At 45.7% G+C, this 17,471-nt stretch overlaps 1 protein-coding gene across 1 annotated transcript; it reads left to right on the top strand.

The window, feature by feature from the left end:
- Positions 1-2,230: 2,230 nt before the first annotated feature.
- Positions 2,231-13,323, top strand: CDC6 (cell division cycle 6; the record flags this gene model as incomplete). Its single annotated transcript, XM_082860974.1, has 12 exons — positions 2,231-2,311; positions 3,089-3,279; positions 4,126-4,407; positions 4,532-4,731; positions 4,983-5,158; positions 5,806-5,912; positions 6,680-6,819; positions 7,659-7,759; positions 8,930-8,994; positions 11,915-12,117; positions 12,789-12,929; positions 13,234-13,323. The coding sequence occupies exons 2-12, from the start codon at positions 3,102-3,104 to the stop codon at positions 13,321-13,323; spliced, it is 1,683 nt and encodes a 560-aa protein (XP_082717100.1). The 5' UTR covers positions 2,231-2,311; positions 3,089-3,101.
- Positions 13,324-17,471: the final 4,148 nt, after the last annotated feature.

The raw sequence follows: 17,471 nt of genomic DNA, 5'->3' as shown, positions 1-17,471 counted from the left end.
AGGGGTGTGAGATTTAAAGGACTGTATGCTGTCTGACCACAAAAAAATGTTCAAGCAAAAGATGGATATCCACTTGGCAGGAATGTCCTTTCCATTCATTGAGCAAGCGTTGATTGCGTATTTTACTCTGTGCCAGGCACCGACAATATGAAGACGAATAGGACATGGTCTTTGCCGCCAAGGAGCTCAGAGTCTAGCAGAAGACTTCAGGACAGCCACCAAGGGAAACCTATGCGGGGCATTAAAGGCTTTATGGTAATTAGCCAGGGCAGGAGGATGGTGACTGGCATTCCAGACACAGGAAACAGCAAGGACAAGGCACAGAAGTGAGAAACAGTATGATGGTATGCTCATCATGTTACTGGAGTAGTGAAAAGAGAAAACTTCAACTAGGTAACCTTTTAGAGAACTTTCAATCTGGACGTTCTGTGATTCTCTGCCTGCTTCCACAATAGTCACTTATTCTTGTAGGCTTTTCTTGGACCGGTGCTATATGTCCTGGTGAATGCTTTCATAGGCTCCAATATGCACGTTAAGTACTCATGGCTTCCTCTGCCCCCTCTGTCCCACTGTAACTGAGGTAGTTGTTCACCACCATCCCTTAAAAGCTGGCTGGGCACTTGTTACTACCATTTCTGGTTATGAAGGACAAGTTTTAGGTGTCCAGGTTATAAAAATAAATATGAACAGTGAAAGTTGCTTCTTTCTAGTTCTGTTCCCCTGTTAAGAGATCAGAAATACCAGCTGGTAAAAAAGTCTCCATTCTGTGGTAGCGCTTTCTCCATTCGTGGCAGCCTACGCTCTTCACTCTTGTAGTTTTCAGCTCCTAGAAAGCCTTCCCCAGATGTGCTCCTTCGCCATCTCTCCCTCTAAAACCTGCATCTGTCTGTTCCCCCTCGGTATGTTTTAAGTGGTCAGGAGTTTGATCTCCTGTTAGACTTCCTGAGTTTGAATTCCAGTTCTTCCACTTACTAGTTGTGTGACCTTGGGCAGATTTACTCAACCTCTCTATTTCAGTCTTCTCATTTGTGAAATGGAAATAATTCCAACTTCATGGGGGTGCCTGTGAGAATTAATAAGGTGATATAGGTAAAATACCAGAGCTCAGCCCCTGGCACACACAAGCACTCAATATTGGTTTTTATCTCCTATATGAATGAACTACAATTAAGTTGATTGTATTATTGTTTCCCTATTTCTCGGCTTGCTCTGTTTCATTTGATATTGAAGGATGACAGATACATGCTTACCATCACCTAGAAGTGGATTTGGGTTTTTAGTGGAACCTGGGTTGTTAGCATTGGAAGCTGGCCTGTAAATTACTGCTTTAATTTATATTTTTCATTAAAAGTTCAGATTGCCACTCCATCTGTAGTGGTCTTCTCTGGCCCTGAAACCCTTGTATTTAGCCATAAAAAATATATATATTTTAAAATTAAGGGGCCATAATCCTCTCCACTCCCCACATTGTGTGGATTAATGGGATTAATGATAGGAAGGTGCACAGAATATCGTATTCTTACCTTTAACAAAATAAAAGCAAAGGCCTGGCCCTTTTTCTCACCCTTGAAACACAAATCAGGGAGATACTGTGATGAAGTGCAGTGTATTTATGTATGTATGTATAACTTTACAAAGAAACATTGCTTTTGGTTGTCAGGAAATGGACCTAGGCCCTTCGAGGCCACCAAAATTCTGTGACCTCTAACTAACCCTCGGCACATTTGCTTTGTGTCTTGCAGTGTTGGGCATTATATGTAAAGCGCCTAGCATCATACCTTGCACCCAGAACCGCCCAAATAATGGCAGGTATTATGTAGTAGCTCTCTGAAAATATAGCCCATTAGGGTAAGGAAAAAATGGGTATGTGCAGCAGTGAGAAGGTATTGAAGGAAGGGCGTGGGAATACAGTCGCGAGCGGCAAAGACTACAGCTCCCGCCGGGCCTCACTCAGTCGGCCCCGGCGCAAGCGCGCATCTTTCCGCCGAGGCCCCGGATGTAGACTGCCCCGACGGCTCGGTGGGCGTGGCCTCATGGTGGCTCTGAGACCTGAGGCTCTCTTATTGGTTGTGCGCCTTCCCGCTTGATTGGTTGTGAAGGAGGGGGCTGGGGCCAAGGCGTGCGGCGCTCTGGCGACACCCAATCAGAAACGTGGCCGGGCTTTGGCGGGAGGCGGGAAAGCTGCGGCTGTGCAGATTTGGCGCGAGCGCGTCTGGGCTCTCCGGCTGACGGTGTGGTGTTTGTCCAGGATCCTGTCGTGGACAGTCCCTTTAGTTTTCTGTGGGAGACGTGAGAAGGCGCCGGCACTGAGGTGACGCAGCACTGTGAGGTGGAAAGGAGAGGAGGCCCGAGTCCTGGGGGGCGGCGGAGTTGGGTGAGGGGCTAGGGCGAGGACCGCGGGTTCCGTAAGAGGAGGAGAGCTCAGATCGCGGGAGGGTGAGAAGGTCGGGGTAGGGAAGGGAGACGTGCGCCCTCGGAGTGCTCTGGCAGTTGTGTTGAGTGCGGCAGGAGGGAGACGTTCCCCGAACATCTGGGGCTATGTGGGGCCGAGAGTTGGGTAGAGCGGGGATTGAGTGCGGAGTGAGGGCTTGAGGAAGCCTGTAAATGTGGGAGGCTGCTGGGCTAAGCTGGTGTTAACGATGTACCCCGTGCCTGGAGCCAGGGGGGGTAGAAGTACTATGGACGCCAATTAAGGTCAACTTGTTATTGTACGTCTCGAGTGGTTAAAAATTTGGGCTCTGGAGCCAGAATGGCTGGTCTTATATCCTGCTTTGCTGTGACGTTAGGCCTCTCTGCCTCTGTTTTTTTTATCATTAAGATAAGGATAATAGTACCTACCTCTAAGGTGGTTGTAAAACTTAAAGGAGCTAATACCTAAAATGTTTATGACAGCCTTTTACTCGTAGTAGGTGGTGTTCGCTATTGTTGCATAGATTCGGATATGAAGCAAAATTAAATGCTAAAATATTGTTACAACATAATCTACTTATGAAATGAATTTCGATCTTCGGTATAAGTTACGTGTTAGTTGTTTTTTCTTCACTTTTACATATTGACTGGCTGTCCTGTTCTCTTTTTTTGTACGCAGCTGTGTTGCCGTCATGCCTCAAACCCGCTCCCAGTCACAGGCTACGATCAGTTTTCCAAAAAAGAAACAGCCTCGGACATTGGACAAAGCTAAAAACTCCAGTGACACCAAACTAGAACTGACAAATGTCCAGGCCATACCCCGTTCTCCTTGTGCAAAAATTCTGCCTCTGAGCCCCAGAAAACGTCTGGGTAAGCTATCCATTATCTGAGTACAACTTTTTGACGGGTAGCTCTCGACCTCTCTTTCTCAATAATAAGATGCCTTTGAAACAGCTTCCTGAGTTCAGTTAAGACCACTCTGTTCCCTTTGGTTATTTTCAGAATGGTTGCTAAGTGCTTACTGAACTTCAGAGTTAAGCTACTTATTGAGATCACTTTCCGAACTACTTAATAGGTCTGATCTTCAGTTCCTTAATACTGAACTTGGTTCTGTCAGTGTTTTAAACGACCTTGCAGTTAGTTATATAGTATTTTGAAACTTGCCTCGTTAGTTGTGAAATTAAGAAAAACAGGTGACAATTCTTGTTTTAGAGCAGTGGTTGGTAATCCTTTCTTTTTCTTTCCTTTTTTTTTAAAATTATTTTTTGTTTGTTTTTTCCTTTCTTGTTTTAGATCATCTGTTTTTAATGAGGGGTGATTTGGTAGGATCTGGAGACATTTTTAGTTGTCATAACTGAGGGGGTGATACTGATATAGTGAATAAAGGCTGGGAATGCTGCTCAGTATTCTACAGTGCACAGGACAGTCCCCCACAATGAAAAATTACTTGGTCCAAGATATCAATGGTGCCAAGGTTGGGAAACCCTGTTTTAGAGCAATCCTAGAATTTCATCCCACTAAAACCTCTACCAAATAGTAAGACTCAGTGGTGCCATCTGGTGGCCACTATTTGCTTCTGGGTGAGAGGCATTTTATTTTGGTGGTTCTGACCGTGATAGAAATTCATCCCCCTTTTTGGGGGGGATGCAGAGATCTTTCCAAGTCCTTTTACTATCCACTGCTATGAATGACCACATTTTGATTTTAATGTTTCAGGTGACGACAACCTGTGTAACACTCCCCGTTTACCTCCCTGTTCTCCACCAAAGCAAAGCAAGAAAGAAAATGGTCCCCCTCGCTCACGTACCTCTAAGGGGCGCAGATTGGTATTTGACAATCAGCTGACAACGGAGTCTCCTAGCAAAAGAGAACAAGCCAGACTTCACCAAAACAAAATATGTTCCTCAGTTCCAAAAGGTCAAGACATCGCAACAAATTCTGAGCAGAGGTGTCCACTGGAGAAAGAATCTGCATGTCTGAGACTTCTCAAGCAAGAAGGTTGGTTCTTACATGGCAACTGTTAGTGCAGCCTCATAAACATGGCTGGTGATTCCAAGTGAAACCTGGTGGGTCTTCTCAGTCACCTCTGTTGTGTCTAATTGTCCTTTCATGTCTGGCACAGGTACTTGCTACCAGCAAGCAAAGCAGGTCCTGACTACAGCTGTCCCAGATCAGCTGCCTGCCAGGGAAAAGGAGATGGATGTCATCAGGAATTTCCTGAGGGAGCACATCTGTGGGAAGAAAGCTGGAAGTCTTTATCTTTCTGGTGCTCCTGGAACTGGAAAAACTGCCTGCTTAAGCCGAATTCTGCAAGACCTCAAGGTACATTGAGAGTCTGAATTATGATGCTCTTGCCAAAATGACACTTGGTTATCAAGGGTTAAGAAAAAGTAGAAGTGCTTAGGGCACTGCAGTTTTCCCCAAAATAAGACATTTTTAATTTCACTGTCTAAATCTTTCCAAATGAAAGTGGACCTTATTCTCTTGTATGCTGTTAACTCTTCAAAGACACTTCAGGTTCCATCAAACCTTTATCTGAGGCCAAAATAACTCGCATGTTTGCATCTTTCTAGAAGGAACTGAAAAGCTTTAAAACTATCATGCTGAATTGCATGTCCTTGAGGAGTGCCCAGGCTGTATTCCCAGCCATTGCTCAGGAGATTTGTCTGGAAGAAGTATCCAGGCCAGCTGGGAAGGACATAATGAGGAAACTGGAAAACCATATGACTGCGGAGAAGGGCCCCATGATGTAAGCATTGCTCTGCTGCATGTTGCTCTGTGAAAATCTGCAGGATCCATTGCCCACAAACTCACATTCTCGTCTCTTGAATGTATCAGTTTGCTCATAAAAAGAACATTTCCTATATTTTCTCTCTGAGGGGTAGTTACATAAGCTTAAAGGGAAAGAAGAAAAGAAAAAACAAAAGCCTTCTAATTTTAAATTGGGGGAAAATGTTTTTAAACTAATTACTTGAAAAACCTGTATGTTACTTTCTGGTGATGATGGGGGGTATCATCATAACAGTGACTGGAGGTGGGACAGATTATGATCTTCGAACTGGTCTTTTTATTTTTTTTTTTTATTTTTTTTTTTTTTTGCGGTACGCGGGCCTCTCACTGTTGTGGCCTCTCCCGTTGCGGAGCACAGGCTCCGGACGCGCAGGCTCAGCGGCCATGGCTCACGGGCCCAGCCGCTCCACGGCATGTGGGATCTTCCCGGACTGGGGCATGAACCTGTGTCCCCTGCGTCGGCAGGCGGACTCTCAACCACTGCGCCACCAGGGAAGCCCTTCAAACTGGTCTTAGCTGTAGGAATGTGACCTAGTGTCAGCCCAGATCAAACAGATTGGAGAGTTAAGGTGAACATGGATACTAATTGTTTCTCTTTTTTTGTAGTGTGTTGGTGTTGGACGAGATGGATCAGCTGGACAGCAGAGGGCAGGATGTACTGTACACACTGTTTGAATGGCCATGGCTAAGCAATTCTCGGTTGGTGCTGATTGGTTAGTGCTCTGTTGTTTATGTTACATGGTGGTTCTAAAGACCTTTTTCTAATCTCTTCAGTTTATTCATCACATATTTTGTTTTGTTTTGTTTTTTGGCTGTGCCATGCAGCTTGCGGGATCTTAGTTCCCCGACGAGGGATTTAACCTGGGCCCCAGCAGTGAAAATGCCGAGTCCTAACCACTGGACCACCAGGGAATTCCCTTATCAACTATTATTTGATCTTACACCAGCTTTCTGCTTTCTTACCAAAATAAGAAAGTTACTATAAGATAATATGAACCTTAATCTAAGTCAAGTCAACTTTGTTAACTCTGGATAGAAATGACATAATGCTGCATTTCAGAGACAATTGCTTTTGGGAGTATCTGATCCTGCTTATAATTGAACAATTCTAAACGTAACTCAAAAAGAGCATTCTTCGATGATTATACACATCTTATCTAATGGGTATTGAGGGTGGGGGTGGGGGAAAGTGCGAAGCAACTGTTGGAATGCTGGATTATAACTGGAAATTTTATTCAGTTTTTTGGTGGGTGTTTTTTTGTTTTTTTAATATTTATTTATTTGGCTGCACTGGGTCTTAGTTGCAGCGTGCGGGATCTAGTTCCCTGACCAGGGATCAAACCCGGGCCCCTGCATTGGGAGCGTGGAGTCTTAACCACTGGACCACCAGGGAAGTCCCTTATTCAGCTTTCAGAGGGTTTGGTTTTCCTTTTACGATGATTTGACCAATGATGCTTAGTGTCATTTATCTCCTCCTCAGGTATTGCTAATACCCTGGATCTCACAGACAGAATCCTGCCAAGGCTTCAAGCTAGAGAAAAATGTAAGCCACGGCTGTTGAACTTCCCACCTTATACCAAAAATCAGATAGCCACTATCCTGCAGGATCGACTTAATCAGGTGAGTGCCAAGCATTGTACCAAGCTGAGTGTTCCTTGTATCACCTGTGAAGGTGGTTCAAAAATATTTTGCTTTGATTGCATTACTAAACAGGGAGTTCCTATAGCCCGTTCATTTTTATATGAATTTCTACTCTTGGCTCCATTTTAGATGCCTTAGTGTTGGAATAAAAAGAGTTAGAGGAGTCACCCAAATGCTTCTCTAATGGCCTTTTAAAATAGGACCCATGGGGACTTCCCTGGTGGCGCAGTGGTTAAGAATCCGCCTGCCAATGCAGGGAACACGGGTTCGAGCCCTGGTCTGGGAAGATCCCACATGCTGTGGAGCAACTAAGCCCAAGCGCCACAACTACTGAGCCTGCGCTCTAGAGCCCGCGAGCTACAACTACTGAGCCCGCGTGCCACAACTACTGAAGCCTGAGTGCCTAGAGCCTGTGCTCCACAACAAGAGAATCCACCTCAGTGAGAAGCCCGCTCACCACGACGAAGAGTAGCCCCCGCTCACCGCAGCTAGAGAAAGCCCGTGCGCAGCAACGAAGACCCAACACAGCCCTAAATAAATTTATAAAATAGGACCTATGAAAACACTTTCTCTATTGGAAATGACCAAATAGGTTTTAGTTTAGTTTAGTTTTGCTAATTTGAGTTTCAAGTGCTTTTTTTTCCCTTTGTGAACCTCTACCACATTCCTACAAAATGCTTAAATGTATGAAATCCCCATTTACTTCTAAGCAGAAAAGGCGTCTTAGATCCTAAAGGTTGGTCAATCAAGTCTGGGACCTAAATTGCAGAGGGGAAGTCTTATAGTTCAAACTGTCATCTTCTATGTCTTGTTCAAAGGCATCTAAAGATCAGGTCCTGGACAATGCTGCCATTCAGTTCTGTGCCCGCAAAGTCTCTGCTGTTTCGGGAGATGTTCGCAAAGCGCTAGATGTTTGCAGGTGAGTTATGGCACTGTTGGCTGCTTTTATTAAAAAAAAAAAATGCTGTTAATTGTCTCATGTAACTCAAGTGAGTGTGGCTTAAGAGGCTCCATTCTGCCACTTTTTACACTCAGAAAGGAAGACTTGTTTCTCAGTGGGGAGCTCTGCATTTCCACCATGTTAATGTCTGAAACATTATCAGTCCATTACCTACAGAGGGAGAAACAAATGAGATGTTGCTGGCACTCCCTGTGGTGATTATAGATTGGTTAATTACATTTGTATTAAAAAAGACTCCAGTTTACTTTTCCATTAGCTGGTCTCAAGCAGGTTTATTTATGGACCTGAACCATCTTTGCCTTTAGACATTTTTTTCCCTTCCTTTGCTTTTGTGAGCACCCCTTCCTCCAGTTGGTGGTCCCCCACAGTTGTACTCCAGACCTCTCTCTCCCTTCCCAACCCCCGGCCCCTCCTGCTGGGGAAAGCCTCTGTGCTGACTGATGAAATTTCTTCCTTCCCAGTAGGGACACTTGGTCCATTAAAATGATACTTGCTGTGTTGGCCCGCTGGTCCAACTTCCCCCTACTGCGATGCAGAAGATCCAGGTCTGGCTTATGGCTTCCTGTGGGCAAAGTACTTTGGAGAGAGCAGTGGGAGAGTCAGCTCTTCCTATTGCTAGATGGTGTCATCCTGGATTTGAAAGTTTCCCCTAGTCAGCGAACTACTTGGGTAAAGACTGCAACTATGAGCAAGAGTCAAGTAGGCCAGTGTGGTTCTAGCCTACACATATCCTGTGCGGAGATAACCGAGGACCCTCCTCTTAGGTCTGGTGCGTATGGGCGGTACTGGCTCTCTTAGTCAAGCACCCACACTACGTGTCCTCTCTCCCATCCATGACAGGTTTTCCTTGTTCAAAATGTTATCATTGGCTCAGTGTACGATGACTTACTTGGCCTCTGTAATAGGAAACCATGTAGTGTTGAAGTTTCTCAGATTCCCTGGTCCATGAATTATTTCAAGGCAATTAAGTCCCCTGGAGCTGAGACATAACCCAGTTTTGTCTGGGGGCTTTAAAGTTATAAGACATGTTGCTTTTTGTTAATGTGCCTGTTTTTGAGCTTTGGTGGTTTGGTGTGGTGTTTGGTTTGGCTCAGCCTAAATTAATTTTAGAAATATTTTTTTTTACAGGAGAGCTATTGAAATTGTAGAGTCAGATGTCAAAAGCCAGACTGTCCTCAAACCACTGTCTGAATGTGAGTAGTTTATCTCCTTTTTGTCTTCCTTTATAATTGGAAGCTTAACTTCTCTGAGGAAAGAGAGAGCTGAAATGAGCATAGTTAAATCCACAGTTAAATCCACACTCACCCATTTGTGTACGGGTGTCGTGTTTTTCATCAATTTCATCCACTTTATTTCCATCTTGCCTGCCAGTGCTATAATCCATGTGTTACTGGAAATGAGTTCTCCAGGGTGTTACATGAATGGTTGGGACAGAGTCAGTTTTCTTTCCAAGCTCTAGGAATGAAAACTAGACAGTAAGGTTGGATCAGCTTCTCTCTGGGTACTTACGTTGAGTGCACTTTACGTCTCAACATAGGTGAAAGCAAAGCCTGGGAAGTAAGAGAGTCAGACAGGAAAGAATTGTGTTCAACTTGAGATATCACAAGCCTTTAAACAAGTCTAGGAGGGTGGAGGTACAAAGATAGTATTGCTATGGTAAACTGCAGCCGTTTACAAAAATGACAAAATTAATTTTCCTTTCCTTCAACCTTGTTCTCTTAGCTATGGCAGATGTAAAATGTCCATGAACTACATATCTTGTGTTTAATATCCACTCTTAATCTTTAGAAACAGGACAGTCTGATTTGATTGTTTCTTCCTTCACTCCTGCACTGGTTGAGTGTTACTAAAATTGTTTCTAGCACCATAGTTCCACAGAAAACTCTTTTTTTTATTAACTTGTTGAAAGAAAATTAATAAAAGTATTTCAGAATTAGCCAAACTTAGTGCTTAGACTGATAGGTAATATTTGCCAATGCATAGACTAGATACTGGTTTCTCTTCAACTTTTCACATTATTCCCTTTTTTCCCTTACCAATAACATTTAGGCTTATCAGTGGACCCTGTGAGCACCGCCTACACACATACAACTAAAAGGGGTTGTGAATTCCTGTCATAAATTATTAATCTAATTCCTGTCTTTTGACCTCTGGTAGGTGTGGTTAGCTTTTTACAGGCTCCGGACGCGCAGGCCCAGCGGCCATGGCTCATGGGCCTAGCCGCTCTGCGGCACGCGGGATCCTCCCAGACCGGGGCACGAACCCGTGTCCCCTGCATCGGCAGGCGGACTCAACTACTGAGCCACCAGGGAAGTCCCGGTGTGGTTAGCTTTTAATGGCTCTAGAAAGCTATAGGGAGACTGACTTGAAATAAATATAAGAGGACACTCTCCAATAAATAGCACTAACTGGGCTTTGACACAGTGTGGGTACACCAGTGTTGAAGATACTCAGACACAAGCTGGATAGGTGACCACTTTTTTTTTTTTTTTTTTTTGCTGTACGCGGGCCTCTCACTGCTGTGGCCTCTCCCGTTGCGGAGCACAGGCTCAGCGGCCATGGCTCACGGGCCCAGCTGCTCCGCGGCATGTGGGATCTTCCCGGACCGGGGCATGAACCCGCGTCCCCTGCATCAGCAGGCGGACTCTCAACCACTGCGCCACCAGGGAAGCCCAGTGACCACTTTTTGGGATTGTTTTGAAGAGACTCAGCTGTTGTTAGGGAGCGAGACTAGACCTCTAAATTCCTCTCAACTTTAAGATTCTGCTTGTTTGATCGCTGATCTCCAGTTTCTCCATGATGATTAGTCCTCGGTAGCATCCCATTTGTGATCATGAAATAGAAGCAAACTCTTGTGAGACAACTGACCTGGTCTCAGGAATTAACCTTAGGCAAAGGTTGTTACAGAGCAAATCGCTCCCCTGTCTTGCGATTCCTGCGTCCAAACAATGAGGCCACAATCCTCCGAAGCTTGTTGGCAGTTTCCCAACCTCCAGACTCTGAGATGGTGCTATCTGCTAAGATATCCAGTGACATTTTCTCAAGTGTTGCTCTCCTGGAGATCAGCTTGGGCAAATGAACCCAACCTCAGAGGTCATTTGGGGAGGCTATCTAGAGGACTTAGGTAGGATTGTCCACGTTTAGCCACTCTTTTTTTGATGTGGACCATTTTTAAAGTCTTTATTGAATTTGTTACAATATTGCTTCTGTTTTATGTTTTGGTTTTTTGGCCGTGAGGCCTGTGGGATCTTAGTTCCCCAACCAGGGATCGAACACGCACCCCCTGCATTGGAAGGTGAAGTCTTAACCACTGGACCGCCAGGGAAGTCCCCTAGCCACTCATTTGATTTGAAATATTAGGTAATTTTTTGAGCCTTTAAAAATGACCAGGGACTTCCCTGGTGGCACAGTGGTTAAGCATCTGCCTGCCAATGCAGGGGACACAGGTTCGAGTCCTGGCCCGGGAAGGATCCCACATGCCGCGGAGCAACTAAGCCTGTGCACCACAACTACTGAGCCTGTACTCTAGAGCCCACGAGCCACAACTCTGGAAACCGGTGTGCCTAGAGCCCGTGCTCTGCAATAAGAGAAGCCACCGCAATGAGAGACGCCCGCCCCACAACAAAGAGTAGCCCGTGCTCGCCGCAACGAGAAAAATCCTGCTCGCAGCAACAAAGACCCAACGCAGCCAAAAATAAATAAATGAATTAAAAAAAAAAAAAAAAAGACCAGGCCCAGCCATCTTTGTTTCAAGGTTCTATCCTTTGCCTTTGAGATATTAGGAACCTTCCAAGCAAGGCTGAGTACATTGGTTCTCTGTCTGGTCCTTATTCTTTCACGAGGTGGATTTTGTCTCTCTGACATTAAATTGCACTCTACAGGATAAAATAGCTCACTGTTCTGCCCAGAAGAAGGATAACTGTACTTTCCAAGTCATGTCACACTTTGGCATCTTTCTAAGGATCACATTTTGTCTCATCCTTTGGCTTCTAGTTACAGAATTGGAACTTCTGCTTTGCTCTTGAATTTCCTTCTGTTAAAACTTAATATCATCTGTCTCAATACCCACAATATTTTAAAAATCTAATTAAGCTTGATTTATTTACTCTATAGGTAAATCACCCTCTGAGTCACTGGTTCCCAAGCAGGTTGGTGTTATTCACATATCACAAGTCATTTCGGAAGTTGATGGAAACAGAATGACTTTGAGCCAAGAAGGAGCACAAGATTCCTTCCCTCTTCAGCAGAAGATCTTGGTCTGCTCTTTGCTGCTCTTGACCAGGCAGCTGAAAACCAAAGAGGTCACTCTGGGGAAGGTTAGTTGGGAATCTCAGCAGATGGAGCTGGGGTGGAGATGAGAATCTGCTTTGCAGAGCAGATATTTTCCAAAAGGCCTATCACGCTCCAGCTGATGTGAATTAAAAATGGATTTTAACAGTAAGAATAAGTACTGGTATCATGTAAAAGGCAGCTGACTTTATTTCCCTTGGGTTGTGGTTGAGACTTTACCATTAATCTTCTCCCCTTTATTTCTGCCTCTCCCTATGAAATATATAAAGCCCCTTTCTTGCATTACAGTATCGGTTTTTGGCAGTATCTCCAAAATGCCTTTTCAAGGATTTCATTGAAAAGGGAGAGAATTAGGGTATTCGGATAACTATTTTGCAAACCCAGATTCACATTCTTTTAAAAGATTACAGGGTTACAAGAGATATGACTTTTGGGCTTCCCTGGTGGCACAGTGGTTGAGAGTCCGCCTGCCGATGCAGGGGACACGGGTTTGTGCCCCGGTCTGGGAAGATCCCACATGCCGCGGAGCGGCTGGGCCCGTGAGCCATGGCCGCTGGGACTGCGCGTCCGGAGCCTGTGCTCCACGGCCGGAGAGGCCACAGCAGTGAGAGGCCCGCGTACCGCAAAAAAAAAAAAAAAAAAAAAAAAAAAAGATATGACCTTTAAGCAACATTTGTTCTCCCTTGTTTCCTCTCAGTTATATGAAGCCTATAGTAACGTCTGTCGCAAACAGCAGGTGGCAGCTGTGGACCAGTCAGAGTGTTTGTCACTTTCAGGGCTCTTGGAGGCCAGAGGCATTTTCGGATTAAAGAAAAACAAGGAAAGGCGTTTCGCAAAGGTACAACGAACTGCTTCTTTGTGACATTGCTTTTAACTGTCCTGCTTTGGCGAGCTTATCTTTTGCTAAAGTAAAGATTCAAAAATGACCACAATTAGATAAACAATTTTTTTGTTAGGTAGGGTTTAAGGTGTGTGAAGATAGGGCTGTAGTATGAATGAGATTTTTTATTTTTTCAGGCTATTGCAAAAGCAGTGTTTAACTTGCTTGCCTCTTGTGAGACAAGTTTAATACGGTAGAAGTTTGTGTAATAAAAACTGCTTTTGTGAGTTCTCCACCATGAAAAGTGCTTTTCTCTTTGCAGGTGTCTCTGAAGATTGAAGAGAAGGAAATAGAGCATGCTCTGAAGGACAAAGCTTTAGTTGGAAATATCTTAGCTACTGGATTGCCTTAAATTCTTTTCTTTTACACTAATACTCTGCCTAAAAGTATCTGGCTGGCATTTGGAGAGGGATGGAATCTTCATTTTATTACTTTATATACACTTAGGTCTGAAAGCAAACATGACCTTTTTTACTTAAAACTGATAAAATTTAAGCTATAAATTCGTGAATATTAGCACAGAATTATTTATCTTTGGGTCTTATTATGTTTATGCATTAAAAACTACCAAGTAGACCCTTTTTAATTACATTCACTGCCTCTACCTCTAGTGTGCCTCTAACAACATGCTTGCAAGTATACAGACTTAGGCTGTGGAAAGTTTATATATTTATCTCTGTTTCCTCAAACATTGGTGTATTTTAAAGAATTTTTGGACTAGAGGAAGAAGAATGAAAAAGGGGTTGATCCAGGAAAATCAGCAAGTCCACGTGGAGATCTGGAGGACACTTTGATCAAAGAATGTCTTTCTGTTTGGAGTATACTGTGTTCATGTTGCACATACTTCCACGTTGTGACTTTTTTTTTTTTGTGGTACGCGGGCCTCTCACTGTTGTGGCCTCTCCTGTTGCGGAGCACAGGCTCCGGACGCGCAGGCTCAGCGGCCATGGCTCACGGGCCCAGCTGCTCTGCGGCATGTGGGACCCTCCCAGACCGGGGCACGAACCCGTGTCCCCTGCATCGGCAGGCGGACTCTCAACCACTGCGCCACCAGGAAACCCCCACATTGTGACATGTTAAAGACTCATTGAATGTCTTGGGCACTCCCAAGCTTGTGGAGGTGGTAAGGAGGATGTGACTACAGGCTGTGAATATATTTATTTTCAAGTTGCATTCTTTGTTTTCTTAAGCTGTCACATTTCAGGAGAGCTCAGACTTTCAGAAGGCAATGTGAAAATTGTGAAAATCCTCCCCAAACTGTCCCACTGTCCTGGCTGCCCTCAGATGAAGCCACTTGTTTCAAGATGCCTTCGTCTGGGGTTGGATTTTCAATGACACCTCATTTTCCCAGTCTTCTAGGTAAATGCATCCATACGGTTACTCAAGTCTCCCCTCTCTTCTGGGTTTGGTTTCCAGTGGCATTAAATGGCAATTTGTGACGGGGACGCCAGAGGGCACCATTATAACACTGACTGCCTCGAAAGTGCAGGCATAGGTCTGGGGTAGTTTTGAGAGAAGGGGAAAAGAGAAACTTAAGTTTGCTTCATTTGGGAGGTTGCTGTACTTTTATAACTCGAGCAAATGCTTGGAATGCAAACCATGTGCGCTATGAATGGTCTGAGAGCCAGTGGCCAAGTCTGCTGCTCCCTGAGCTCTTGTGCCTCCTCCCGCCTTCCCAACATGGCTTGGGTTTGAGAACTTGATATGTGTACAAATGATCTGTTGGCCACTGTTTCGTTCATGCTGCCCACTGTATCCTTGCAATGTGATCTGGTCTACAGCAGGTGGTATGGGATAGAAGGGCACACAGAGAGAGCCCTCTGAAATGAACACTACCCACCGGTGTGTGTAGCAGCGCATAGTCTATAGACAGGAGTCTGACTGTCTCACCGTCACACTCCTTTACTAGAACATTCATTCCCTCTGAGAGCAATTTGTGAGGGGAGGACACAGTTCTATACCTAGAAGCTTGGAAAGTGTCTGGGGCTATAAGGGTTAACCAGCATAATTGCAGAGATTGTCCGAAGGCTGATGGAAAGCAGAGACTGAATGGGATTGAGAACAGATGCGGGGCTTGATTTAAATTACATTTTATTGGATGCTGCAGCCTTAAGAGACGTGACTGCTTTACAGTTTGTTTCCACACTGTGGGCAGCTGCTGTCTGTTCTGTGTCCACAGTAGGATCCTGCCCAAAAAGGAGCAGCCTCCCCACCTCGTTGTGTTGGAGGCCTGGCGCCTTCCTCTTAACTGCAGGGCTGGAGTCAGGAACATGGCTTGCCTCGCAGTGGGGCTGCTATGCATCCTCCATGGCTCTGAGCCAAGATCGCGTTTGCAGATTCAAAGGGGCCAAATTTCTTTCCCCTCTACCTCCTTTCTCTCCCTTTCCCCTGGTATTTGGAAATCAGGTTTTCTGTGTACTAGTTTGTTAGTTTCCTTTCCTTGCATTCTCCCCACACTGTCAATTTCTAGGTCATTGATGCTCTTAAGACTTCAGCAATTGGAGCAGGGTTGGTTCTGTCAGTGATGCGTGAAGCTGACTTAGAGTCCCTGCTTGGCTTCCGCTGCCCTTGTGGGAGCAACACCTGATGCATGCATGTTTGTCAGCGAGGTCTTCAGTGTGATTCAGACAGCTGGAGCAGACTGAGGGGGAAGAAAGTCCTTTTCTCACTGAAGCTGACAGCTCTGGGAAGGTGGTGGGATTTTTAAGGGGCTGGGCTGAGTCTGTGGTTACTTGTTTTTTGCCAGGAGCATAGGCTGTTTCACAGGGAGTAGTGGCAGAGATGCTGACCTACATTCTTCCTCTTGAAGGTGGTGGGCTGTGTGTCTGTATCCTGGTTTATTTATTTTTCTTCACAGTAGCAGATGAAGTTCCATAGAGTGTTGGTGGGTATTGCCATGGAACGCACACAGACACAATAAAACTGGCATGAGTTTCAACCCCAGAGCTGCAACTGACATTTCTGGCTCAGTGAAGACCTGCCTGTGGCTGGATGACTGGCAAGACAGTGTGAGGTCCAAGCTATCCAGAGATCCAGAAAGTCGGCAGAGCTCTCTTTCTTCCCCTTCATTGCTCCCTGCCTTTATTCAGTGTCCTTTTAAGATGCAGCAATAAGAACTGGGAAGGAGGAAAGAGATACGACTTGGGGCTTTTAAAAAATATCTGTGGAGAGGTTACCTTGACTACTGAGGGAGACCAAAAGAGAGAGCCGAGATGGAGATTTTATTTACATTTGTATCTGTCCCCAGCACTTAGTACAGTGCCTGAGACCTGGGAGGTATTCAATAAACTTGTTGAGTGAACAGATACATGACCAAGTAAGATGCTGCCTCTCCCTCCATCTTGGGGACAGTTCTAATCTGGAGGCAGACATTGCTCGTGCTTTTGCACTGAGGTGGAGAAGGCCATTGTGAAAGAGGGGTGCTCCATCCTACAACATGTGTCAGCACAGCGTTTATCAGCCTCACAGATGCGTTCCAGTGGCTCCCTCTGATGTGGTATTTTGCTTGAGGCAACTTCCATGTTGCTCCCAGAAAGCCTTGGCTTTGGGGAGAGAGTCCACCTACAGGCTGGGAAGAGGGGGTGCCTGTCTGGATGTTCCCTAATGTCCCTAGAGATGGGCCAGAAGCTGTGCCTCTAGTTGGCAAGGTATCAGGGAGGAACCCACCTCTGATGTCCCACTTTTATTTTTTTGCCGTACGCAGGCCTCTCACTGTTGTGGCCTCTCCCGCTCCGGGAGCGCAGGCTCAGCGGCCATGGCTCACGGGCCCAGCCGCTCTGTGGCATGTGGGATCTTCCCGGACCGGGACACGAACCCGCGTCCTCTGCATCGGCAGGCGGACTCTCAACCACTGCGCCACCAGGGAAACCCTCTGATGTCCCACTTTTTAACTTCTGGGGAAAGATGTGATCTCCGGTTCCTCTCGAAAAGATCAGGTGCCCTCGAAGACATTTCTGTCTTAAGCTACGAACAGCAGCAGGTCTCCGTCTCCCAGAAGAGGTGGTTCTGTAGCGGAAGAAGCCTTGCCCTCTGGCCTCCGCTTGATTTCAACCCCAGCCCAAGGCGCTGGCAGGAGAAGCTAATTGGGTGCAAGGGGCCTGGGTGAAGGCTGTCTGAAGACTGGCGAAAGGAGAGAGCCAGCTCTTTTTTAAAAAAGCTCTAATTGAGTTCTGAATCAGCCTGGCTCCCTTTGATCCCTCCTCTGTTTCCCACACTGCCTGAAAGAGCTAGATCAGCACTTTATAACAAGGGTGCGTCTGCTCCCCGCACCCCCACACACCCCCACCCCCACCCTTGTGCTCTCTGCTGCTGCCATCCACTGCTTGTCTCCTTCAGTTAAGATAATGAAGATGCTGAGAGATAAAATGTGTATTTAATAAGGGTGGGGGGAGGGAGGCAGGAAGGGGCAGCTGGGGCCTTCCCTAGTTTGGGGCCCCGCCAAGACTCAAGCTGAAGGCGAAGCCAGAGTAGGACTTGGCCCCAGGGTGTAGGGGTTTCCGG

Source organism: Leucopleurus acutus (assembly GCF_964270905.1).
Source record: "Leucopleurus acutus genome assembly, chromosome: 19".
Classification (NCBI taxonomy): domain Eukaryota; kingdom Metazoa; phylum Chordata; class Mammalia; order Artiodactyla; family Delphinidae; genus Leucopleurus; species Leucopleurus acutus.
Note: the sequence above shows the minus strand (reverse complement) of the source record. Positions and strands in the feature narration are given on the sequence as shown.